The sequence below is a fragment of the Lissotriton helveticus genome, chromosome 7 (genome assembly GCF_964261635.1).
Source record: "Lissotriton helveticus chromosome 7, aLisHel1.1, whole genome shotgun sequence".
NCBI lineage: Eukaryota > Metazoa > Chordata > Amphibia > Caudata > Salamandridae > Lissotriton > Lissotriton helveticus.
In genome coordinates this window covers 562073102-562100222 of record NC_136068.1, presented here as the reverse complement: position 1 = coordinate 562100222, position 27121 = coordinate 562073102, and the positions used below count along the sequence as shown (strand labels likewise).

General features: G+C 44.5%; 1 protein-coding gene across 1 annotated transcript in view; it reads right to left on the bottom strand.

The window, feature by feature from the left end:
• Nucleotides 1–26096, bottom strand: part of PHGDH (phosphoglycerate dehydrogenase) — a 175411-nt gene extending 149315 nt beyond the window's left edge. The window contains exon 1 of the mRNA XM_078652629.1: nucleotides 25858–26096. Coding sequence (XP_078508755.1) covers nucleotides 25858–25998 — 141 coding nt within the window. The 5' untranslated portion in view covers nucleotides 25999–26096. The remainder of the gene's footprint in view (nucleotides 1–25857) is intronic.
• Between the last annotated feature and the right edge of the window lie 1025 nt (nucleotides 26097–27121).

Sequence of the window (27121 nt, the reverse complement as noted above, 5' to 3'; positions counted from 1 at the left end):
ATATGCACCCGTTATCGTCTCTCACATCAGGAAGGTTTTGTTTCCCATGCCTGCTCCTTGCATCAATCTCATGCTCTGCACCTGAAATGTCACATCAAAGGCTCTGTGCCACTTTCACCCACACAGCAACACTTACAGACACACAACGCCACTCACACCCACGCAAGCCCACTATCATCCACGCAACACCACACTCACCCACGCAACGCCACTCACCCAAGCAACACCACTCACACACGCAACGCCACTCATCCACGCAACCCCACTCATACTCATCCACGCAACCCCACTCATACTCATCCACGCAACCCCACTCATACTCATCCACGCAACCCCACTCATACTCATCCACGCAACCCCACTCATACTCATCCACGCAACCCCACTCATACTCATCCACGCAACGCCACTCACCCACGCAACGCCACTCACACACGCAACGCCACTCACACACGCAACGCCACTCACACACGCAACGCCACTCAGCCACGCAACGCCACTCAGCCACGCAACGCCACTCAGCCATGCAACGCCACTCACACACGCAACGCCACTCACACACGCAACGCCACTCACACACGCAACGCCACTCAGCCACGCAACGCCACTCACACACGCAACGCCACTCACACACGCAACGCCACTCACACACGCAACGCCACTCACACACGCAACGCCACTCACACACGCAACGCCACTCACACACGCAACGCCACTGACACGCGCAACGCCACTCACACACGCAACGCCACTCACACACGCAACGCCACTCACACACGCAACGCCACTCACACACGGGTGCAGATTGTGGGTGCAGATTCAGAGAAAACTCAGCAGCACCACCACCATTGCAATGCAATAGGTCTCGTTTTAACGCAAATTTAAGCTATAGGCCTTGTAAATGGCAAAGCCTTTTATTTATGTTCCAAAAACCAGAACGCAAAAATAAAGGGCATAATCATTTACAATGCTAATAGTTCAGACTCGCGTTATTGCGAGACCTATTGCATTTTCAATGCTTGTTTTAAATAATCGGCCCCCCTGGGCCCTCATAATCTTTCGAATACTGATGTACGCACAAGACGGAAAAACAAAAAATCGTGTATCCACAAGCTCTTGAATAAATAAATAGAATTAAAACAGCATTCATCCGATCGCCAGGAAACCGTGGGAAGTTGTTGAGTACACTCCCGCAAAGGTTTCTGGCATAAAAATGTTTTAAATATCGGCCCCCCAGGGCCCTCATAATCTTTCGAATTCTGATGTACGCAGCAGACGGAAACACAAAAAAACGTGTATCCACAAGCACTCGAATAAATAAATAGAATTAAAACGACACTTTGAAATGTTTTCCATATTAAAATGAATATGTTTCAATAAAAATGACACAATGTAAATTGAATGTTATCGTAACGAGTTTCCTTGAATTTCCTTTCTTCGGAGATCGCATCAACGCGCGACGGGTAAGCTAGTTAACACATAAACAAAAGGCACTGTCATTTACAATGCTAATAGCTCAAAGTCCTGTAACTGCAAGACCTATTCAAAGAAGCGGAAAATGAAAGCGCCACTGGTAATAAAGAGTCACTGCATCATTTTTGGTAATATACTTACATTTTTTTGAAGATTCAAACAAGTGGGTAGTTATTTTCACTACCCTAAAATGTCCTCGCTCATGGTGGCCAAATTCTCCGAATAAAGCCCAGTTGTCCGGACTACATTCTTTGGCAGCTCCTCCTCCTCAGAGGTCCTCGGGGGTTGAAAAAAGCTTTTTCCTTCGGTGAACTGAGGACGTGCCCCAACAGCAAGTTCTCACTCAGTAAGGTGGCAATCTAACTCTTTGTGTTGAAATCTAGGCAACAGTAGGGGGTTCTTCTTCCTCAGTTCTAAAGTCAATCTGGAGTACTTAAAGGGTGGCAGAAACAGAAACATGTCCCTGATCCTGTCATTTGTTCTGTACTGGTAAAAACCTGAACCGATGTAGTTCACTTGGGCAGCTTACATCAGATGCAACTGTAGTTAGATACAGACCACCCAAACCAGTCACTCGTATTGTGCAGCACTAAAGAATTTGGAGGAACCTCGCCAAATTAGAGTGCATTTTTCTTCATACACGAACAAGTCCAATGACAAACTGGCATCCTAGAATATTACCACATTCTCAGAACCCACATTGATGTCTAGCATCCCATATTGCCCCCTAAAGAGGCCCATTCATTAATCGTCCTACACTGGCAAGAGGATACAAGAGTAACGGCCATCTCCCGTGAGCACAAATGGCCATGCCCAAAGGCTCCATCTTTGGATAAGAGTTGCTCCTACAGAACTGGTGACGTGCAGAACTGCAAGCTTGGGGAATAAAAAAAACTGTCACAGCCATAGCAGCCAATGAAAAGGGAGATTGCACAAAGGCAAGACATATGCAGTGCAGATTGAACATGACTGTGTTTCAATGCATTACCACATTACAGCCAGGTCAAGAGGTTATGCCAAGGCTGTTTTTTCTACAAATAAAAAGGCAGCTAACCTCATTATAGTTAAAGTAGAAGATTTTCTAATCATAGGGCCAGTACCGCGGTCCTCCTCTACTTGCCAGTCATTTTTAGGTTTCGCCTGGCGAACAGCTGCGCAGCAGCGTTTCGCGCAGGCGAAATCTTTTGAGAATAGTATGTGTGTGTTGTCCCGCCTCTCTGTTCCATTGGCTAGCTCCATAAATGGAGGCTAGCCATTGGAAGAGAGAGGCGTCCGTCATTCTGCAAGGCGATTAGTGGGCGTTTCTGTCGAATTTTTCTCATCCCGCCCCTTTGTGACGTCATTCCGGCGGTGGGCGGTTGTTTTTTCTTTTTGTATCGGCATGTTGGTTTCATTTCCAACGTGTGCCTTGCAGGGGTGGGCTGCGCGATTTCACTTTCCAAGAGTTGCTAGCAGGTAAGCGGCATGTTTTACTCCAGTTCCCGCCCCCCCTTCCGCTGTCCGTGAGCCTGTTCCCGCCCCCCTCCTGCTGTCCGTGTGCCCGTTCCCCCTCCCTCGGTCTGTGAGCCCGTCCCCCCTTCCATGACTGCTTCCACCCATGAGGGGGAGGCAGAAGTTACCAATGTAGACTCTAAGCTTTAATCCCCACTGTGTTGTAGGAATTCTATTAAGTCAATGTAGTTAGATTTAATGTGTTCTAGGTCAGGGATTGATTGTAGTAGATGAATGATTGTGCCCCTGTTTAGAATATCACGCAGTCCCCTTGTTTTATACTCCGGTGTGTGTGTGAGAGTGAGAGTGAGAGTGAGAGTGAGAGTGAGAGTGAGAGTGAGAGTGAGAGTGAGAGTGAGAGTGAGAGTGAGAGTGAGAGTGAGAGTGAGAGTGAGAGTGAGAGTGAGAGTGAGAGTGAGAGTGAGAGTGAGAGTGAGAGTGAGAGTGAGAGTGAGAGAGAGAGAGAGTGAGAGTGAGAGAGAGAGTGAGAGTGAGAGTGAGAGTGAGAGTGAGAGTGAGAGTGAGAGTGAGAGTGAGAGTGAGAGTGAGAGTGAGAGTGAGAGTGAGAGTGAGAGTGAGAGTGAGAGTGAGAGTGAGAGTGAGAGTGAGAGTGAGAGTGAGAGAGAGAGAGAGAGAGAGAGAGAGAGAGAGAGAGAGAGAGAGAGAGAGAGAGAGAGAGAGAGAGAGAGAGAGAGAGAGAGAGAGAGAGAGAGAGAGAGAGAGAGAGAGAGACACACGTCAATCATACTAGACAGTGTGAGCTGTTTTTCTTTTTTTCCCCCCTTAAAATGCATTTGAAACTGAGCTTAAGTTAAACTCCTCGATCTGGCATCACTGAATTAGTATACCGCGTGATATCTCGTATTACTGTTTCTTGTTTTTAGCAATGGTGTGAAGTTGCTATAAGATGGCTCTTGGGCAGCGCTGAAGTTCTTGGACGCCTCTGCTCACAGCTGCACTCGGACCCCTGTGCACAGAGATAAAAGATGGGTGGGGGGCTGGGGAGGAAGACGCAGAAAGGACCCAGGCAGGGAGGAAGGCTCTGGACGAGAACCAGGCGCCTCCCTTTCAGCACACAGGAGACAGCAGCAGGAGTGAGCTTTTAATTAAAGAGTGACAGGCGGCTGAGCGAAGTCTGCGCAGCTGCCAAGTAACCCAGCCCGCAGCCCTCCAATGCAGCCTGAGGGGACGTGTGCCCTGGTCCTGTGCAGGCCTCAAGCTCTTCAAGATGCAGAGAGCTCAATGGGTTAATGCCTGCGCCGCAGAAACTTCTACATAGCATGCTAGACACAGGATCACTTCCCAGGTACGCCTCTCATCCTTCTGAGGTCGGCAAACTGAGCCTGTAACATGGGGTGACCGGAACACCTGCTATTTACAGTGCTTAGAAGCGGCAGGAGAGCGGTTTGGAGCACTATTTAGAAAGTTCTTATTTTGCAGGGGGAATCCCTCAAGTAATTTAAAGTTAGACAAGAGCAACAGGTAACTAGGAGGTCCAGTACCCGCCTCTCCTGCGGACACTGGAGCCTGGAAACCCCGGGACGCTAATGCGGGTGTAACTCAAACCGCACAACCGGTCTGCCACAAAACATTTGGAACAACAGTCTCGTAAACTGATTGCGGGTGCACGCCATGGAGCACTTCTGGCAACCTGTTCAGCTGAATGCCTCTAGGCGCTAGCCAGGTCGTAGTTCGCGGGATACCCATTTCAATGACAACCATTTTTCCAGACAGCGACGTTTGCAGGCTGCATGTGTGCGGCCACTGTGACTCTTGACACATGGGTCGGCACTCTGCGCTCCTGCCCCACGTCAACCAGCATTTACAAGAAGGCGATTGGTGAAATCTCCGGGCACACCTAAAGAGCGAGTAATGGGAAGGCTGGACTTAATTTTGACCATTGGTAACAACTAGGCCCGGGCGACATTTTAACAACAGCATTGTCATTTCAGGAATTGGTATGTAATTCCCAAAATTAAGCCAGATCACAATTATTACGCTGCAGTTCGCAACACCATTATAGCGAGAGTGCGTAAAAACAATGAGAACAACCAGAGCGTCAGCAGCTATTTTGACAATTGTGTACTGCGCTGGAATCATTTTGGGCTAAAAATAAAGCGTTAAATGGCGGGTCCCTATTTTATGTAATTAAGTGTAACATTATATCATTTTCTTGAAAATCGGTGTAGTTACTCAAAAGCAACAACTTCGTCATGGCCCTGCCCCATTTGCGAGAGATTAAGCTATTGGCATTGTCAATGACAATGCCATTTATTTATTTATTTTCAAAACCAACACATAAATAAAAATGTTGTCATTTACAATGCCAATAGCTCAAACTATTCAAAAGGCGAAACCATTGCATTGTAAAGGCTTGTTCAAGTGGTCATCTAGGGGGCGCAACACCAAGGATCTCTAAGTACCGGTCACTCGAATGATCGGGCCAGCCCGCATGAGGCAGAAATTCTACATTCATTTTTTTTTCTTCATAGTTTTATATAGCGCAAACTTGACCAGGAGGCATCAGGTATCAGAGCGCTTTACATGGGCACCAGTTGCGTTACACAAAGACACATTCATTTCTGTTGGGCAAAGGGAGATTAAGTGATTTGCCCAGAATCACAGGATGTTGAGCATCATTGCCGGACTCGAACCCGGTTCCCCAGATGTGAGATCGACCGCTCTAGCCGTTAGGCCACATCCTCTCTCCTAATTTACATCGCTGCTCAAGGTCCATCGACCGGCTCCAAGGATGCTCTTTTAGTCTTCCTGCAAGAAATCGGTGGTTCACTGCCAAGAACGCATAGCTACACTTTTTTTGTCAAACTACATTTACTTTACTTTTTGTCTTCCAGATTACTGTAACTATCACTGTGATAAACTGTGAGCTGGGGTCCGCCTCATCGTCTTGGTTCTGCATCGATGTGTGGTATTATAATGCAGAATCGATTTTAACACATCATCTGCCTCTTTTTATTGTGTCTGCTTACCTTCCTCTTTTTCCCTTTCTCGTGGCACACCGACAATATTTCTTAGGGGCTTAAGAAATCACCCACAGTCAAAACAAGAAAGAGCAGTTTTGAATCAGCATGCAAAGGGGAGAGGAGGGAGGGCAGCGCTGATGGAGAGACCGCACTGAGGTGACATTGGGATCCTCTGGCTGGGAGCGGATTACAAATGGAGCGGAAAATACTTCTTTGGCGAACAACAAGGCTGACACTGCGGAATGTACCAAACCCCCAGGCGGGAGGACAGATGTGAATGTCGAACAGATTATGGCTGCGTGCTTTGTACATTGTGTATATGGTTTTATTACCCAAAAATGTTCTCCTGCAAGGGAGATCACAGCAGGATCTCTACTCTTGTTGCTCGCTTTATTATCAAATCCTGCTAATTTAAGGAAATCGTTTTTGGCAACTGAATGCCAATTTTGTCAGGCAAAAGTAAGATCATCTTCAGAAAGTTTAAATGTCTACCATCTCAGTGGCGGCTGGTGACATTTGAAAGTGGTGGGCGGAAACTGATAATCATACTGCACCGTAGCGAGCGAGCGTAGCGAGCGAGCCCGAACCCCCTAAGGAGTAAATTTTTTTTTAAAATAGTGGAAAAATTGTGCATTTTCAAGCAAATTTGAGTAAGCAGGAAGGTTAATAAAGCAATTGTGAAAGTGCAGGTATTACATTATTAAAGAGCTGTCATATAACATAGGTAGCTGCTTATTCAGTATAACCACAGAGCTTCATAACAGACTCCTGCAGCGCTTAGGAGAAAAACGGCCCGGGCGCTGGTCTGTGACCGAATCAGGGAGGGTGCGGTCCCGGGGCTTGAGACACACTCGTGAGAAGGGGGGTGCGCACTCGCAGTCCTTCAGGAAGAAGGACCGTCAGGCGAGAAGAGTGTGCGAATGCATTGGTGAAATATGCGAGTGCATGTCTCCTGTCCCGGGACTATATATGAGACAGCATGAACCCACACAGCATGAACCCGCCCTACACCCCAAGACCAGGGCTGTTCTGAAGGGATCAGGGCAATGCAACTAAGGCCAATAGATGTTGGGAACTATGCCTAGGACGTGGCAGAATGTTAACTTGCCCCAACTGCCTGAACAGTTAGTGGGAAACTGAGAATTCAATGCAGGTCTCTTAATGAGGCCGATTGCTTTTCTACAGGTTTAACGGTAACCTCCCTTCCCGTCGATGCCCTGCAGTTAAAAGGCTGTGCAGTAAAAAGTAACAAAATATTTTAGCTATTAATTATTCATCCAAGGTTCAGGACAATCCCCAGTTGGCAGCACTGGCATAGGCACAAATAAATATCTAGCCAACACTCAATACACTGCAGACTTGTAGCCTAGCGAAAAGCAACAGACATGCAGGCTGTTACGTAGGTAGTGTTTTCAAGTAGGCACACTACTCAGAAAATTCCCAACTTAAAGCGCAGGAACGAAACTGTTTGCAAGATTTCCTGTCCCATCTAGCATAGATGGACAAGATACAGAGATTAAAGGCGAGCTCTTGTAAACTGTTCAAAAAACATTTCTAAAGACTCGGATAAGCAAAGAAACAAATCTTAATACCAACTCTGCATATTAACACGTTAACAGTCCCTTCCAGACTTAAATCTAGCCAGGATGGGCATGGGGAAAAGGAGGAGCTGGGCAGATACATCTGCAACCTTCTAAGTGTAAAAATCAGTCTTCCTGAAGTGAAACCAGTTTTAGTGCAGACCTCAACATTGCCCAGTGTTACCTACAAGTGCTACAAGTTGCCTTTTTAAGATTGGAAAAATCCTTTGAACTCAATGATAACTAGCACCCTCACCCCCACAAACAACCAGAGAAATCTAGTCTCCCTAACCCTATTTCAAAACCAAGACAAACACATCCACTTCCACGTTCGCATGTTGAGTTGAAGATGAAAGAGCTGTAGATGCTGGAAGCCGCACGTATCACCAGTGAGTGAAATGTCCTTTGAGAAAGCGAAGAAACAGGCATGTGAGAATTGTAAAGGCCCAAAATAGCGAACAGAGGGTGATTACCAGAATTATATGCAACATTCAGAGCGACGAATGCAAACAACATTTTTGGGGTTTTGAAGGGTGGAGGCACTGCCTGGATGTGATCCACGGTCTTGGCAATCGGTTCTTTCGAAAATATTATTGGAATATCCTTCTTTGGCCCCGATTTTGAGCAAAGGCGAAGTTGCTGTATGGTTTCATGCGCTCATTTTACTCAGTGCGATTACAAGTTTTTATGCATGCAGATTAATTCCACCCGAATATACCGATCAGTAACATGCTACTTGAGGCTTCTGTGTAGGGAAAAGTGGGTGGTAAAATTGCATGCAAAATATTTGCATGCGGAAACACACTTACCTGGAATTAACAAAGCTCTAAAATTACATGCAGAAAATGGAAACCTGCACTTAGAAGGTGGGTAGTAACAATGTCTACATAAGAAATTAGCATCAACGTTTTCCTCTTGTCTAGAGCAGGTGCAAATCATGTCCGAAGAGCCCAAAACCAATTAAATGTAATTTTTCAGCCAAGTTGCTTCCAAAAGTCACGCACATAACAACTGCCCACATAAAATTGAGCAAAATAGGTCATTTTGGGGGAGTATTTGTTTTATTGTCACGACCAGAACAGCAACAGCAGGATGCCAGTATTGTTTGAATCAGACACTACCTCATACACAACTATTTCTAGATTACTTGCACTATTGTGTAATGTTTAATAAACAGTGGCGATTTCTCAACACGGGTGGGGGTGTGCCCCACCGTCACGTGCCATGGGTGAAAAACTAAAATGCCAAAGAAGTGATTTCATTGCCATTTAATTTTTTTACTGATGTGCGCGCCGAAGTCCCTCCGAGCCAAAAGACAATGCTCGTGTCCCCTGATGCAGATTGGCGGCCTGCAGGTCTCAGTTATCCATGCCGAGCGTGCCCATGCCTGGAGCCCTGGAGCCCCACAGCGAGGCTTCTTGTAGAAAACGAATCGACGCACACCGACACACTTCTGGACTGTCTGTTCTGGATTATTGTTCTCTAAATAAAACTTACTTTTTATGAGGCACGTGACGTGACTCACTCGACAGTCTCGACTGACTGTGTGGAGACAGTACTGCAGCAGGCACACACGACTCACGAGGAGGGTACGTACATACATGATGACAGAGTACTACACACTCTCTCCTCGTGACTCTCTCACTCCTCGTCGTGTGTTGTTTTGCACGCCAGGCGCGGTGACGTGCATACAATCCTGGCGCAGCATTACCAGCGCCCAGGATTGGCTAAAGAGCAGGGTAAATAGTAACCATCTTCATCCTTGTTCTGTCCGCCTCCCACGAGTATAAGCCACCAACCACAAATGCGCCATTACCGCTGAACCCATCCTCAGCTTCAACCACAATGTGGATCCACTCCGTGCCTAGAAGCTGCAACACCATTTGATGTACTCTATAGCAAGCGACTTATCAGAGGAGACCATCAAACAACTTCAACTGGCCCAAAACCAACAGCAAACTTTAGTGTAGGCCTGGGATTACAATAACAAGCATTGACAAAGCAAATGCCAATTGCTTTTGTACAGCTGTGGTGCTGCCCTAATTTTGTCTCAAAGACTCTTTACAGATGGTACCAGTGTCAATAGGGGCATTTGATCTCAACCTATTGAAGAATACAAAGCCACCATCTGATATCGACTTCTGTAATAAACTTTAAACAGGCGCTAGACAGAGAACAAAGATACCAGAGAAAGAGGTAAACAAAAGGAATGAGTACAAGGTGAACAAGAGAACAGAAACAAACAGAGGAAATGTGTGACACACAGAAATTTATACCAAGAGTGACAGCAATAATGGTCAGTCAATAAAGAACAGATAAGCAGGAGCGACAAAAAGATATAAACACGTATGTATCCATCCATCAATGGCACATCTGGGGGATAGTTGGGACAATGAGGTGCATTTCTCTTACTGGCCTGCAAACTGGATGGCTCAATGATGCTCTAGTCCAGTGTTTCCCAAACTGTGGTCCGCGGACCCCCAGGGGTCCGTGACACATTCCCAGGGGGTCCGTAGGCAACAGTTTTAAAAGCACAGAAACATTTCTTTTATAATTAGCAGCTTTCCAGCAACAATAAAAGTGTCAAGAGAATGCCAGTGATTAATGTTCCTGTTGGAGCGTGAGGAGAATTTTGTTCAGTGGCAGCTTTGATTTAACTAATGTAGCAGAGAGGGTTAATGTGCCTACTGCAAAGAACGTGTAACATGCATCTTAAAAAGCAGCATTTTATGTGCTTAGGTTCGTGGTTACTGCTTTTGTCACAGAGATTCTTTTGTTACTGTGCACTTCATAAGTGACAATCGTAATCTAGCAGAGGGAACTATAAACTGTCATCAAAGAGCTGCTTGCAAACTGCATGGTACCAGTTAGTAACTTATATTTGGGAGGAAATACATTTTTAATGTTAAAGTCAATGCTAGCCACTGTGTTATGCTCTGAATCCTGGGTTTGTGCTTTTCCAGACCAAGCACTCTTTAAACATTTTATATACACACTGATTTACATGTAAGATTCAATGTCTCCATATGTGTGTCATGTAAAGTGCACTGACATCCTACAATGGCATGAGAGATGCTACAAAACAAATGAAATACATGTGAGAGGGGCTATTACTTCAATATAAAATACTAAGGGCCAGATGTACGATCTGTTTTTATATGCGCGAATGGGTTCGCGAACCCGTTTGCGCATGCAAAAACCTATTGGGCCATGTACATAGCCTATTTTGCGAGTCGCAATTTGTTTGCGACTCTCTAAATAGGTTTTGCAACTTGCTATTTGGAAGGGGCATTCCCTTCCAAATAGCGAGTCTCAAAACCATGTACAAATGTTTTGCGGTCGCAAAACAGTCACAATTGGTATACAACATTTACAACGAAACTTTTACAACGACCTACCATTACAACGCAACTTTTACCACGCAAACTATTACAACGCATTGCTCTGGGGGGCGCTCTAGGATAGGGAATAGGTTAATTTACTATCCAATAACCTTCCCTACTATCCACGAGGACTGGAGTTGGAATAGTAAATTAAACTATTCACTATCCAGCACCCCAAAGTGCTATGCGTTGTAATGGTATGCGTGGTAAAAACCGCGTTGTAAAGGTAGGCGTTGTAAAAGTATGCGTTGTAACGTCATACATCCGTCACAATTACCACCTACTTCAAGTAGATGGTAATGCATTCGCAAATGGGAAGGCCTTCCCCTTTGCAAATGCATGCAAAATTATTTTTTAAGGTCAGGCAGTGGTCACAGGGACCTCTGCCTGCCCTTAGAAAATGAAACAAAAATGTTTCATTTTCTTTTTTTTTTAAATGCATGGTAAACAGGCTGCATTTTTTTTTTAAACTGCTTTAATTAAAAGCAGATCGAGACATGGTGGCCTGCAGAGCCCAGGGGGCCACCATCACTGGGAGGGCTGGCATTCTCTATGGGCTCGCAAATTGCAAGAGGCTCATCAATATTAATGAACCTCGCAATTTGTGACCCCATTGGGAATCCCAAACAGTGTTAAACACACTGTTGTATATTTCACTTAGCGACTCGCAATTTGCCACTCGCAATGTGTCGCCAATTGTGAGGCTCTAAATGAAATGGTCGTACATCTGGCCCCAAAATCCTTAGTACTTTGAGTATTTGTTTTGTGTACACATGTGTATTTTTTTCGAATTACTATTTTAATGTTTGAAATTTAACTCATACAAATTGCTTGGGGGTGCCCGGCTTCCAGTGGTGACTAAATGGGGGTCCTCAGGAGTCAAAAGTTTGGGAACCACTGCTCTAGTCTATACTGATCCACACAATGCGGATGTATGTGACTAATCAATGAGACCGAGACGCTGCACACTTGTTTTCTGAGAGACATTTTGATGTTTTGGTGTTTCCTTATCTGAAAAGTAAAGCAAGGCATACCAGGAAGCACATTACTGGACCTTTTTTCATTCTTTACCTTTTTGCTACAATTTGTTAGCTTGTTTCTCCCCGTTTGAAGTAGAAAAGTGCTTCCGGGTTGCAAACACAATCACTTTTGCTGTATTTTTCTATCTTACATAGTCATGCACACAAAACTCTTCCCTGGTATTTCGCCCATTTACCCCATCATTATGTACATGAAGTACACACAGAGATCATCTAGAACAAAAATACAAAGCTGGAAATTAATGAAAGCTGGGAAAAAGGGGACTAGATGAGATCAAGCCGTTACAATAATATATTTCCCTGCTGATAATCTCTGAACATGCACATGTGAACTGAAGAAATGATAACTAGACTTTGGAAGCATTTCCATGGAAACTAGAAGATTGGTATCCGTGTGTGTCTTTAATTTTACAGTCAGACATGCAATTTGTCTGACAGCAAGAAAAGCTTATTGAGTTGGCCTTAAGCATCGTTTTGCATAAAAGAGAATTAGTGTGCCATGTTTACACCAAATGCACTGCAGCACGATTTCTGAAACAACAATGCAATTGTTTATCCAAGCTGATGCTAAAGCCAAAACTACAAAAGGCTTTGAAGGACAGTGGCTTGGGCTATGAGGCCTTGGATTGTGGATTAAAATGAACCAGACATTGGGAAAACAAGCCGACTACAGGTCATAAAAGTACATTAGATCGTCCTCTTCCAGGAATTCCTAGAAAAAGTACAGAATTCCACCCAGACCAACTATCTTTGTGATCACTGTACCCAATGAATTGATAATGTTGGCTTCCAGAAGGAAATAAGACACTTCTCACATCCTGTTCCTAGCCTTAGCAAAAGAATTGAAATGTAACTAACGCAGCTGCAAAAGTTCTTAAATAGCCTATCATTTGTCTTTTTTATTGTATGTCTTCTTAATACACGAAGCTACTTGAGGTTACCAAAGTCACTGCTATCCATTGGCAGTTCAGACTTCTTTTGAAGATGGTCATCAATAGATATTTGAGAGGTCGTCTCACCCCTAACTTATCAAGGCATGCTTCATCATTTGATGACCTCTCACAGTGGAGTAGGAACAATACCACCCCAGTGGACTCAACCGAGGCAGCTACTCTTGACCCTGGGAGCTCGTAGAAATCTATTGCCAGGGCAATGTCTTGGGTCCTGTTGGTTTGGCAGGAGAATAAATTGTTAAAAATACCTAGAGGAATACTTGAAACCTACTTTAATATTAAATACCTCTGGTATGGTTAAAAACAAGAACGTTGGGTCATTAAGTGAAAAACAATGGATAACTTGACCCCAAAAAATACAACTGTCACCAACATGTTTCAACCCCTATGCTAGCCTAATCAGGTCTTGGGTCTTCTTCAGGGAAAAAAAGAAACCCATCTATAGTATATAAACAGACAATGCATTCAGGGTAAGTACTAAAACCCTACTGTTCCCCTCGTGCTAATAGTACAACCTAATCAAAGAAAAAGTTGAAGGTTTCTTTTACCCTGACGAAGACTCAAGACCTGATTAGGCTGACCTGATTATCTTGGTTTCTCAAGCAAAATTAAAGTCTTTGATCTTGGCATTTCCATTTTAGCTTGATGATTTATCGTCTCTTGGACTAAATGACTTGCGTCTAAATGTAAGAATAATTCCGGACATAATGTGCGCATGATTTCATGGTGAAACAAGACCAAAGTTGCAACTTGTATTTGGGATGTTATGTGTTTTACTCTTAATTAACTTTTTTTGTTTGTTTACTGGCAAGACTGCGCTTGCAGCTGCATATTCGTCGTCATTTCAAAACCGTTGTGTTTCGTTTCAACTAAGGAGTGCTCAAGATGTCTTTTAATCTCCATACAGTGATATATAGGCTCAGGGCGGAGCCGTACTAATACGCACCTTGACTATGCTCAAGCTGGTATCATTTTCAGTCAGGAGTACTTCTTGTCAGACATACTGCCAGCGACTCTTAAGAATCTACTTATTAACTATCTGGAGTTTCTGCCATTGTTTTTAGGATACTGTTGGACTAGTGTTAGTAAATTAAGTTTTCGGCATTCACTGGATTACTCATATATATATATATATATATATATATATATATACACACACACACAGGTTGTTATGTAAAATATGCAAAGCATTTCTCAATGTGCATCCCTGCCATTTAAGGAAATAGGCAAACGTTGACTAGCTGGGCAGAAACAGAGAGTACTCTGCATGGAGAGTAGAGAAGGAAGATAGAGCACCAAACCAGTTAATGAAATGAGAAAAATGGAGTCAGGGCTCCCATAGAAATTCAATGAGGGCCTTGTGACCAAGGAGCTGCTGATTACTTGTTTTCCTGGGTACCGCGGGTTTGGTATATAGCGTACGGCGTGGGACTGCAATTTCTACTGTTTGGGTGAGGACGTTTCTAGGTAGGGCTTTTCTTTTGTTTTTCTAATTACTGCTACAGGGAGACTGAGTGACAACCAAATGCAAAAATCTCACTTAATTGTGCCTATGTTATGGGTACTCCAGATTTGACACAGCACTATAGCTACCTGCCCTGAGAAGCATTAATTTACACAAGTTCACTAACACAGACTCTGCTCTTCTCATCCCTCCCTGATCACCAAAGGGGAGGGGGGGCGCATATCTCTATCACAAACATTCAAAGTACAACACTCCTATTTTTTGTTTTCCTCAATCGGATTTTATGGGAAAACGAAACCATATTTATTTTAATTCTATTTGCCCATAGGTGATGGGCGTGTGTGTGTGTGTGTGTGTGTGTGTGTGAGAACGGAGAGGCGTTTGAATGACCTGCAACGATATTGCTACACATGCAAATAATGTTATTTCTTTGTACAGCTTTGCACGCAATCTCAAAAAGCCTCCACAATATTCTTTAAAACCCTGCATGAAAACTGACTGACTTTTTCATGTTATGAACAACTTGGTCAGAACCCTATGGGTCCTCTAACATTGTTAATTAATGAACACTTAATGAATTGGAAACAATCTGGCCTTTTGGACGACGATGAGTACCTTTACCTGAAAGTATCCCGGCCCACTTTCCCTTGGCTATACACGCTACCAAAGATACACAAGGATCTCCCCTTTCCCCCGGGTAGACCTATAGTCTCGGGCATAGGAGGTCCCACTGAGAGATTAGCAGAGTACGTGGATTTTTTTCTTGGCGCCCCTTGTAAGAAACCTACCATCGTATATACAAGATTCCAAACACATACTGAGCATCATGGCAGACATGGAATGGCAAAAGGGCACCACATTAGTGACCATGGATGTGGTGTCTCTGTACACCAGCATCAACCCTAAATTAGGCATGGAAGCAGTCATCAAAATACTATCCAATAGACCTGCCTCTTTATGGGCACATACCCAGATGCTTTTGAACATGATGAATCTTATCCTAGACAACAATTTCTTTCTTTTCGACCGAACATGGTATCGACAAAAGAAGGGAGTGGCAATGGGTTCAAAAGTCTCTCCTACTTTTGCTAACTTATTCATGGGGGCATTGGAGGCTGATCTGATTTGGGGTGCGAAGGGTGCAGAGTTTATCGACTCCGTGATTTTCTGGGGCCGTTATATCGACGACTGTTTTTTATTGTGGTCAGGCTCTGATGAATCACTACTTTCCTTTTTTAACTACCTGAATACCAATACGTGGGAGATTAGTTTTACCATGCAAAACAGTAAGAAAAGCATGGAATTCCTAGACTTAGAGTTTTATGTCTGCAATAATAAACTACACAGCAAACTCTATAGGAAACCCACTTCCTGCAACTCTATTCTACATGCCTCTAGCTTTCATCCACCACACCAGATACAATCAATTCCTTATGGTGAATATTTAAGAGCGAGACGCAATTGTAGTGAACAGACAGAGTTTGAAAACTGCGTGACCAATATCAGAAGTAGATTTCTGAGAAGAGGTTACCCTTATGAAACTATGTAAGGCTGAAAAAAGAATCAAACGGACCAAAAGGCCAGATTGTTTAAAGAAACGCACAGAGGCTAAATCCTCCAACCAACAAGTTAGACTCATCACAGAATTCAATGCAATACACCAAACGATAAGGAAAAGTTTCAATAAGCATTGGAACATCCTTACAGCAGATCCTTTTCTGAAAGAAATATTACCGACGAGACCAGCAATCACATACAGGAAGGGACATACTTTGAAAAACAAACTGAGCCCTACTGTTCCTCTCAAAACTGCTACTCCCATCTGGTTAACAACACGTAGCTTGGGTTTTTTTCGTTGTGGTTTTTGTTCCATGTGTAGATGGGGCAAACATGGGACCAAATCCTTTAAGGGTTTTGATGGTACTGTATATTACATCAAGCAGAACATTACATGTACATCATTGAATGCCATTGTGGCAAATGCTATGTTGGCAGCACCATCAGGGCTATGAAAGATAGACTTGCAGAACACATGAGGGCTATATAAAGAAGAGACCCTAAATACCCAGTAGCTTTGCATGTAGCTGAATGCCAACCATTGGAGGATGATATCAAAGTGCGTTTCTTTGGTATATATGTGATTCCACTGAACATTAGAGGTGGCAATAGAAAGCTTACACTAAGACGAAAGGAAGCGATGTGGATCATGCGCTTACAGTGCGTGGAACACGGGCTTAATTTCGATCAGGAATTACAATTCTTTCTGGGAAACTGATGGTTTAGGGCCACTTTTTCCCTTTACTATTTTCAATATGTATACCGAAATTATACAGATTATCGTTATTCTCTTACAGGCATTTACCTTTGAAAATAAGAATGAATTGTAAATCATATATTTCCATGTACTCACGATTTTCACAATAAGTTGTACAGTACAGTAAGGTCATGTATTAGAATACCTTCGAGTTTGGAGACGATAAATGATGAACTATAGACATGCTCAGTATTGAGTACTTAGGTACTACGTTTTTCTGCTTCATGTCACTGCATGCACTAGGGTGATGGTTTAACACCCACTTTTGAATCTAGGATAATTTGAGTTATTTACAAGTCAAGATAAGACTGGGCACGCCATAAGTACTGCCAAGTCCAATATTTCGCAATGGAATGAAACCTCTATTTCAATATTCTGTTACTAGACTCAACATATGTTTTCGTAAACCATTAGCGAAGGTTTACTTTTTTTCTGTCAACCAGCATCCTATTACAATAGGAGCTGGGTCATATAATTATACAAACTCTATGAAATGATATATAATCAGAAGATTTTCGAATAGCTGTTACACTAACTAGTAAATTTGGCTTAATACTCTCAAATTGCGTTCGCATGTGGGGTACTCTTCATGTGCTTCTACAACCAGGATCATTACTAGTCACTCACTTAATTGTCCTGAGTCCGAGTTTTCCAATATGGCGGCTTCACTTACACTCCTTGACTCGCGTTCATGGTCTAGTCTTTTTTAAGAATAAATCGCTTAAATAGCACTTCCTGTGTCCGGTCACGTGTCCGTAACTTGGAAAACGGCGACCGGGAAACACAGGAGGAGGGATGCCACAGATCTGGTGAGTGTTATACGCACACCCTTAGTGATCTATGTCCGTTATATGACCATGTAGGATCGCGTAACTTTACGATCCTGATACTCAGACAGCGTATACTTTATGCTGTTCTAACCATTTCTTCGGTTTCTCATTTTCTGTAGACCGAGAACTTCGAGAGCGGGAAGTGGATCCCCTCCCGGTTCCAGCTTGATACACACACGTATTGATGTACTTTATGTAATTTTGCATTTCCGGTGACATGATGGACAGACAAACAATCATTCACAATTTGGACACGTGTATTAATTTTAACACATGGTTCTTTTTCCATACAGTGTTATATCATTAGAATACCCACGTACTCGGGGTGTTCCGGATTGTGAAAATTCGACACTAATTGTCTGGAGGTATACTATTTCATGAACCAGAATAGAAAATTTTGGTAAGGTCATTTTCCTTGCGGTTTGCTTCCTCCTTTGATGATGTTAGCCCATCATCAGCACTATCTTTGCTGATGCTTTGCGTTTCTCCTTTACCTTAATTTAGACGCCTCATGATTCTACACTCTTTGGACCTATAAACTCGTATATTGTGCCACAGGTAGGCACTTTTGACCCTCGAATTCAATTTTGCCTCTTTTCTACCAGATGCACCGTAAATTTGCATGGTATCACTTTTACTTTCTTTCATCTTTATTTTGGCCAATTTGACCATCAAAGATATAGAGTAAAACACAAAAAATGCAATGTAAAACCATCAGGGGTATGCAGTGAAACACATATAATACAGTAGTAAACCTTTCCACCATAAAAAATAAGTACTTCTTAAGTAAAAGCAGATAAAAGGCCATACATTAAAATTCATATTCTTGTAATTAGGTGGTCAACTGCGACTTTAAAATACGGGTGCGGGTATGCCAGACATTTGTAAGGAATTTGGCTAGTGCAAACACCGTTGGTCCCGAAACATCAGTTTTTAAAATTCTATACATCGGGAGGTATTCCCTACAACCAAAGTTTCTAATAAGGGGTAAGAGCCAATATTTCCTAGCGGCCTTGTAAGTTGGACAAAACAAGACCACGTGTAGGTCGCTTTCCTCAGCACAGGTACATGCCGGGCATTGCTTGGTAGAGGGCGGTGTAGACCAGGAGCTGGTATATGACCGCAGAGGCAATGTGCCATATCTCCATTGGAGAAATAGCTTCCTGGCCAGCACGGGAGTCATCCCATCCAGGACCCTCTCCAGCCTGTAAGAATCCTTACATTGTGTAAATACAGATGTTAATGACCCCTCGCGCTGGCAATCTAAGACCATAGCCAGTTTCTGTTCATAATAAACATTGGCCAAGACTCTTCGTGGGATCCTAAGTGACGCATTAGCTGGATCGGACCATAGATCTGGGAACCCCATTCTCACGCAGGACTTTTTTATATATTTTATCCAGGGAATCTGTAGGGCTTTGGGGTGGGTTAGAAACTCCCTCAGTTCTGCCCTGTAGGGAGAAAGTTCCTCACTGCTCCATAACCTTCGCCAGAAGGCTATGGGTCTGAGGCCCAGTTCATCTGCTATGGGTCTCAGGCCCAAGTCCATCCCCAAAGGGAGGAGGGGTGTACTAGACGGGAGTGCAGCTATCTGTCTAATAAATTTGTTCTCAGTTATAGACAAATTGTGGGCAGGTGTATGACCCCACAATTCCGCCCCATATGTGGTGGCACCCCTAGCCTGTGCCTTGTAGATCTGGATGACCGGCCCCAGTGGTCGATATGTTGAACTTTTCATCATCCGTAGGATGCCACCTGTGGTCTGCACTAATTTGAGGTTAGCCCTAGTCTGGTGTGGACCCCAGGACATGGTTTCATTCAGCGTTACACCCAGATATTCAAAGGTGGAGACTCTCTCTAGACGTGATGATCCTAGCAAGGGGTTCGGGCGTGATCTTTGGGTTGGGTTCAAGACCATGAACTTAGTTTTTACAGCATTGATCTCTAACCCCCTTTCCGTGCAGAAAGCCACAAAAGAATCAAGGATCCTCTGCATCCCCATGGGGGTTTTGGACAGCAGCAGGGTATCATCTGCAAACATAATTGCAGGTACCCTGCTGCCGTTCAGTTTGGGAGCATCGGTGTATTCGATGCCATTGAGATGGGCGATTAGCCCGTTGACAAAGAGGCAGAACAGGGTTGGTGCCAGTACACAACCCTGCCTCACCCCTCTGTCAACGGGGAATCTGTCCGTTAGTTCCGCAAACTTCCCACACCTAACCCGGGCATAGTTATTTTGATGCAGTCTCTCTAAAATTGCCAGAATGTCCGGGGGGACCCCCATCTCAGCCAGAACACTCCAGAGTTTCCCCTCTAGGTACCAGGTCGAAGTCCACAAAAATAGTGTACAAGCTGCCGCCTTCGAATATCGCCGTCCTCCAATAAATAATGTTCAAACGAAAAACCTGGTCCACTGTGGACACTCCCTTCCTGAAGCCCGCCTGATATGGACTAAGGGCGTCAGTTTCCTCTGCCCAATCCTGGAGGCGATTCAACAGTATCCTACCAAAAAGCTTCTGGGGCACGTCAATTAAGCTGATTGGTCTGTAGTTGGCTGGGAGCAGAGGTGAGCCCTTCTTGAATATAGGAACCACCTCTGCCCCCAGCCAAGTACTCGGGATTTCCATGCCATGCAGGACTGCATTAAATACAGTAGCAAGGTAGGGGGCCCCACACATCGGGCTCCTGCTTGAACAGGTTCCCGGGGAGACCGTCCAATCCTGGCGCCTTTCCCGAAGCCAGCCCTGCAATTGCTGCCTTGACCTCCCCTACTGTGATCAAGTCTCCGCCATACTCCATACTCACTTTTAACTTTTTCCATTTTTCATTATCACTTCACCTCACGATCATACGTTTGTCACTGGTTTGTGAGACCGTCAAGATGTTGGATCTGTAGTTTTGTGGTTATGTGGTGTACGGCACAGGCCTCTATATAACACACAAATCGTCAATACGACTGGATACTGTCGCAATAATTTTCTTGATTTTTTCATGATTTTACATGTGAATGGGGTTTTCCCCTCTCACCTAGGACAGTCACTTTATCACATGAGTCACTTCTATCCCATCCAATTTTTTGGGAGATAAACGGCACTTTAAAGGTGGATACGACAGTCACCTTGTCACTATTGCTGTACATATGTATTGTGCTGTACGCTATGAACAATTCTAGACCCATGCTGTTGTGTTTTGTTCTCAGCCCTGAAGAGTCGTGTTGATTACACCCACACGACGAAACACGTGTCGGCTGATTGTGGACTCAATTAAACTACCTACGTTTAAGATACACTTGGACACCTGCTTCTGCTTTCTTTGGCTATAATTGTTTTTTCTTACTAATGTGTTACCTATGTTATACCTTGTTTGTGTGCGAGAGTATTGCTGTTTTCTATTGTTTCAGTCACCTGTGCACTTCCTCTAGATTGTTGCCGGGCCTGCAGTTTGCTGGTTGACTTTGCGATATGCAAGCTGAATAAAGATTGTGAGGCTAATATTTAGAGCTGTGTTCTCTGGGTTCAATGCCGCGATATTTGCCTGCCTACAGGACCGGACTCCCAATCTGTTCCACTCTGGCCTCAGTTTTAGTCTGCGCTGGGTCAGCAATGCAGGGCAGAGACATACAACATGCTCCAGGGACTCCACCAAGTCCCCGCAGCCCCTGCACTGTAGATCATCTGATGTACGACGCCAAAGTGATAAATGTTTCAGAAAATGCATTTCCACCAAACTAAGTGCCATAAACCACAATTTTAAGTACAGAGGTTATGTGCAGGGCAGGTATGATTAAAGAGAAGCCAGCTGGTAAGAGTTGATTACTGCCCATGCATGCTTACGTTTGGCGAAAATAGCTTTGTCAGTATTATGAGACCACATACGGATGCACTTCTTGATACTTGTTTTAAAGACTATGTTACTAGGGTTGAGGTTCCAGAGATCGCTTGCTGATAATTGCTGTACGCATTCATGGAAGAACTGACTATAAGACCCACCTGGGTTATTAAGGCTAATATCCGACCACAACAGTGACTCAAGGGACCCAGCTCCGGCCTGTCTTAACTTATGGTAGGGTGAAGATACCTTCAAGGGATTTTACTACTGTTAGATTTTAAACAAAGTTTCAAACATCAATTAGCGGCCTAAGCAACTTGGTGCCGATAGTGCAAAAAACTGCAACAGCAAGTATTTAGTCAATATACATAAGCCACCAAAGGTGATCTTAATGAGAATGAGAGCTAAGAACAGGTGTATATGAAAATTTTTGTATTTAATACTTCACAAGAAAAAGGGTACAAAATAGATAGCACTGTTATAAGAAGTACACTTCATGTATATCAAATCAAAGAGAACTTCTATATAACAATTCTCGACACTTTTCTACCTATTTACAATTGATTTACTAATCCAGTAAAAAAAGCGTATGTCGACGTTTCGGTCTCTATTGTTGAGTTGCTGAGACCATCTTCAGGACAATGAAAATCATATCTTGAAAACCCTTCAAAATTTGGAAAAAGGCTGTCGCAGTGTAGTCAACCCTTGATGTGGTGACAACTCTGAGCACTTCGAGCCAGACCTTCCGTCTCCTTTAAATAAATATAAAAGCAGCGTAAGACACCCTGCGAAGATCTTTGCACAGCAGATCTGCCGTTTTCCAAAAAATATTTAATTAATATCGGAACACGCTTTGCCATGTGCTTTACGCAGTAGGACATTACTGATCGCACTTAACCCACCTGTAAATATCCGGAAAGGCGACTACACCCTTACTTGACAGTTTTGCATGCACTGAACACGAAAGGGACTGGATAAACGAAATATCTGCAACAGCCTTTTTCCAAATTTTGAAGGGTTTTCAAGATATGATTTTCATTGTCCTGAAGATGGTCTCAACAATAGAGACCGAAACGTCGACATACGCTTTTTCTATTGGATTAGTAAATCAATTGTAAATAGGTAGAAAAGTGTCGAGAATTGTTATATAGAAGTTCTCTTTGATTGATATACATGAAATGTACTTCTTATATACATGAAACGTACTTCTTATAACAGTGCTATCTATTTTGTACCCTTTTTCTTGTGAAGTATTAAATACAAAATTTTTCATATACATCTGTTCTTAGCTCTCATTCTCATTAAGATCACCTTTGGTGGCTTATTTATATTGACTAAATACTTGCTGTTGCAGTTTTTTGCACTATCGGCACCAGGTTGCTTAGGCCGCTAATTGATGTTTGAAACTTCGTTTAAAATCTAACAGTAGTAAAATCCCTTGAAGGTTTCTTCACCCTACCGTACATATTGCCTAAACCCTCATGGGTATATTGGGTTGCTCACTTTTTGGTTACCATACTGTCTTAACTTATGGCACAGATTTAAATAAGCACCTGCGCTTAAGATTTCGTAGTTAAAAAGGCCTAATTCTAGTCGCATCTGTGCAGCAGAAGCAGATTTGGGCATTTGAAAGACTCCTTTATAGCTCTTAGTCACATGTTGCTTTAATGTTGCACTCAGTTTGCCCCGAGAAATTTGAACGCCATACGACAACGTGGGGCCAATTTTGGCTTTCATGACTTCCAACATTGGAGTTAGGCTCGGGCCCGTCAATTTTTTTGTAAGTTTTTTAATGGATTATAACGCTGCTCAAATGCATAACATAAGCCACGTAAACATATTGGGGATGCATGACAACTGGCTAGCCTCTTAGTTCACTAACAACACTGCTGTCAAGGCGGGGGAGCATGACCGTCTCCCACCTCTACCTCGCAATGCACTATCTGCAGCTTCTGAATGTGCACAAACAGAAAAGATTTTCGTGCACTTCTTCTGCTTTGCAGTCTGAAGCTCTTGTGCTCCACTACCACAGACAGAAACGGTCTCCTTAGATCTCCCGCACCAACCGCTCAGAAATGCAGTCCAATTCCAAGCAGTGCATACACACTACATCTGCAGCTCGTGCACCGTATGTGCACAAAAATGCTCTCTCTGCACCTACTGCACTGTACATAGAAGTATTCTCTCTGTGGCTTCTTGCACTATATGCACACAGACAAGTTTCTCTCTCCACTTCTTGCACAGGGCGTGCACACCGACGTGCTCTCTGCGGGTCATGCACTGTCACAGAAATGTTTTCCACAGGGTTCCAGCACTGAACTTTCAAAAAGCTATAGCTGCAATTCCTACTCTATGCACAAACACCTCTCTAGCACTGGTACTGTATGTGCTCTCCCGCTGCGCCTATTGCACTACAGCTGCACGGTGCAGGCAAATGCCCCCCCCCTCTAAAGCCCATGCAGGCCTGCACTGCACTCCGAAACGCTCCCTGTGCTGCGCTTGCACTGTGCACCTAGAAGTTTGCTCGGGGCTCATGCACTGCGCAGATAGGTTTGATCTGCCTGAAGTAGACACATATGTTTCTCTGTAGCTCCCGTAGGCCCTCAGGTTCCGCTGTTGAAGGAGGAGGATGCTTTCTTGGCTGCGTTCCCTCCCCTATTCTTCCAAAAGCCCCGGGGCCTCGGCTGCTGCAGGAATGAAACCCAGGCGGCCTCTTGCATCAGACAGCGGCGGGAAGCACACGCGCTGCTCTGCACGCGGGACTGCCGACGTCAGCAGAGTCCGCAGTACCCACCTGGAGTCCAACTGCCTACCCGCGGCAGTGTGCCCTGAATCATGACCCAGCCGTGGAACGTACCAAATAAGAAGGGGGAGGGGGCTTTTAATAAGATTTGGAGATAAAAGAAGACATAGCACACTCTACGCGATGAGCAACTGTTATCCTACAAGCAGAAATTGCTGCCAAGTGACGTCTGACAAGATCAGGGACACAAAAGCCCAGCGACATGCAAGAATGACATAGAAAACTTTTTCACAGTACAGAGCGCTTTAGAAATGCCACGTCTGTGTAGAGAGAGGGAGAGAGAGATATCAAGTTTTGACATTTTTAAAGGAACTATTACTCATTAGGATATTAGAATCACAGAAACTAATACCACGTTAAATTCGACAGGACTATCAGCACTATCATTTAAATGCTAAAAACATCAACTTTGGAATTAAATAGGCACCAAAACTCACTAAAGGAGTCACATAGCTTTCACAGGCAGTGGAACTGCCCTCCTCCCCCATCAATTGGGGTCGGTCTTATTATAACGTGAGAGTTCAACCAAAGCTCACACTGTGCGATACATACTCGCAACGAGTATGACACGAGGTGTCTGAATTTAAACTCGAGTGGGTTTTATAGGAGGCGGGGGCTCTCAGCTCTGTGCACCTGCACTTACTGTATGCAACAGGGAGCGCGTGCCATCACTTCTTAGCAGGAAGCAGAGACTGCGGTACGAGCCAGCTGCACTTCTCTCGACAGCTCCATTTCAGGCAGACCTAGACGAAAGAGGGTCTGTTCCCTTTGATATGCGAGTTGTAAATATCTCAATTAATACTGAAAAGCACCCAACCCTGGGCAATAGCCATATATGTCTTCGTGTCACTAAAGCAGTGCTGTAATGAATGGCTTGTATCGCACGTCGTTTTAGCTCTGCTGCTTTCTCATACACCAGCCCCCTCATATCACCTGCAGAGTGCCTCAGCTCTGGAGCCATGTTATGCTAAAGCCAGACCTGAATATTGCCATATAACGCCATTGCATTCAGGGGGAAACTACTAGGTGTTCTCGGTGACACCAAGATCGACCCAGATATGTACATACAATACCCCATTGGACGGGTATATCCTAACTTTGAATCAAATGATCCCCCGTTGACTGCAAATCAAAGGGACGCGGCTTTGTAAATTCTGTGATTTCCTTCATACAATCATTAGTTTCAGACGTGTTGGTCGAATTGAAGTGAACCAGGACTACAAATCCCAGAATGCACAAGTTTCGAGCTGCCGACCGCCCCCTACAACCACCGGCATGTTGCTTTGTCAGAGCCACTCACCACCTGCAGCATGTTCAGACGATTCTAGCCCATGGTTAGCGTGTCACTCCCGCCCACCAGAGGCATGTCACTAGGGGCGCTAAGATTCGAGCGGACGTCTGGGCTTCGGGTTCTCCTGTGCCTCAGTGAGAGGGTGCACGTGGGTCGGTGTTAATCATGTGGAGAGTTCCTTGCCTCGATTTACGCTATGCATTCAGGGTCCAGCACCCCTCGTCCTCGCAAGACCTGCCGGGTCTGGAGATGCACATTTTGGGCGTCCTTACCTGATCTCTGCATGGGCGGAGAGGACCTGGCGTGGATCCGTGCCAGGTGTGCTGAAGATGTGCGTGCAGGGTACTATGCCAGGGAGTGATGCGCGCACTGTTTTCACGTGGCACGGTGCCAGCCGTCGAGGTCTGCGGGTAGCTCCTTACCTGGATCTCTGCGATGAGCTGCTGCGGGCTGAGGTTTTGCTTCTCCTGCACCTCGATGCCCTGGGCCTGCAGGATCTGCCGGGTGCAGGGGTCCAGGCTGTCACTGATCAGGACTCTGCGGATGTCGGTGAGCTGAGCCATGCTGGCGGTCTCTCTCTGTCTCCTCGGCGGTGCAGGATTCTTCGCCGCTGCTCACTGGGCCATGAATGAATAGAGCGGCTCCAAGCTCTGCAGAGATTCCCAGGCTCCCACGCTTGGCGTTGATTGGACAGGAGCGTTTAGCACCTCCTTTGAGTCGGAGTCCACTCCTCCCTCTGCCCTCTCCTCATTCCCTTCTCCCTCACTCTCCTCTGTCGCTCACCGACTCCGCCTTCTCACTTGCCTTTTCGCTACTCTTTATCTTTTCTCTCCTGCCATTTTCCTTCTCTCTGTCCTTTCCTCTCTCGAACAACCCCGTCTCAGCTCCATCGGAAAATGTGTAACTGGTCTCTTTTTTTTGTTTTGTTTGTCCTGTGTTTTTTTGCAAAATGCAGTGAGTACGTGACCTCCTGTAGGAACTTTTAGTTAGTTTAAGATAAGTAGTGGCGACCTTCATAACATTGAACGAGCTCCTTCGCGCTGTTCAAGGGTAGTATTGTACCTGGCAGTTCTCCTTATGCTGCCTGCCCTGCCCAGAGTTGCCTGACCTTTCTGAAAGGGCTCGTCCATCCTTAAACTAGCCGACCGTCCTCAACATTTTTCAACTTCCTCTTTTACTGCCTGGAATTCTAGACCTCACTCTGGGGCATATGTATCAAAAGATACATTTGCGATTCTCAAATAGCGATTTTTAGAGAATCGCTATTTGAGAATCGCAAAATGCAATGTATGTAGGATTTGCAAACAAATTTGCGAATCCTACATATCCCTTATTTGCGAATCGCAAATTGAGATTAGCAAATAAGGAATACCTTCCCATTCATTCCTATGGGCTAGGAGGCTCATAGGAATGAATGGGAAGACATTCTCAATTTGCAATCACCAATTAGAACATCGCAAATTGAGAATGCAATTTCAAGGGTGCCAAAAGGACACCCTGTTGCACCCATGAAATGTGCATGTGTGCACATGTGGAGCACATACATGCCTTAAGGGCATGTATGTGCGCCACATGGCACTTTGAAAAATGCCCGAAAGTGCATTTGTCAAGGAAATCGCCAATTACCACCAACTTGGAGTTGGTGGTAATTTGCGATTTCTTAAGGAGAAATCGCACAACTTGGGT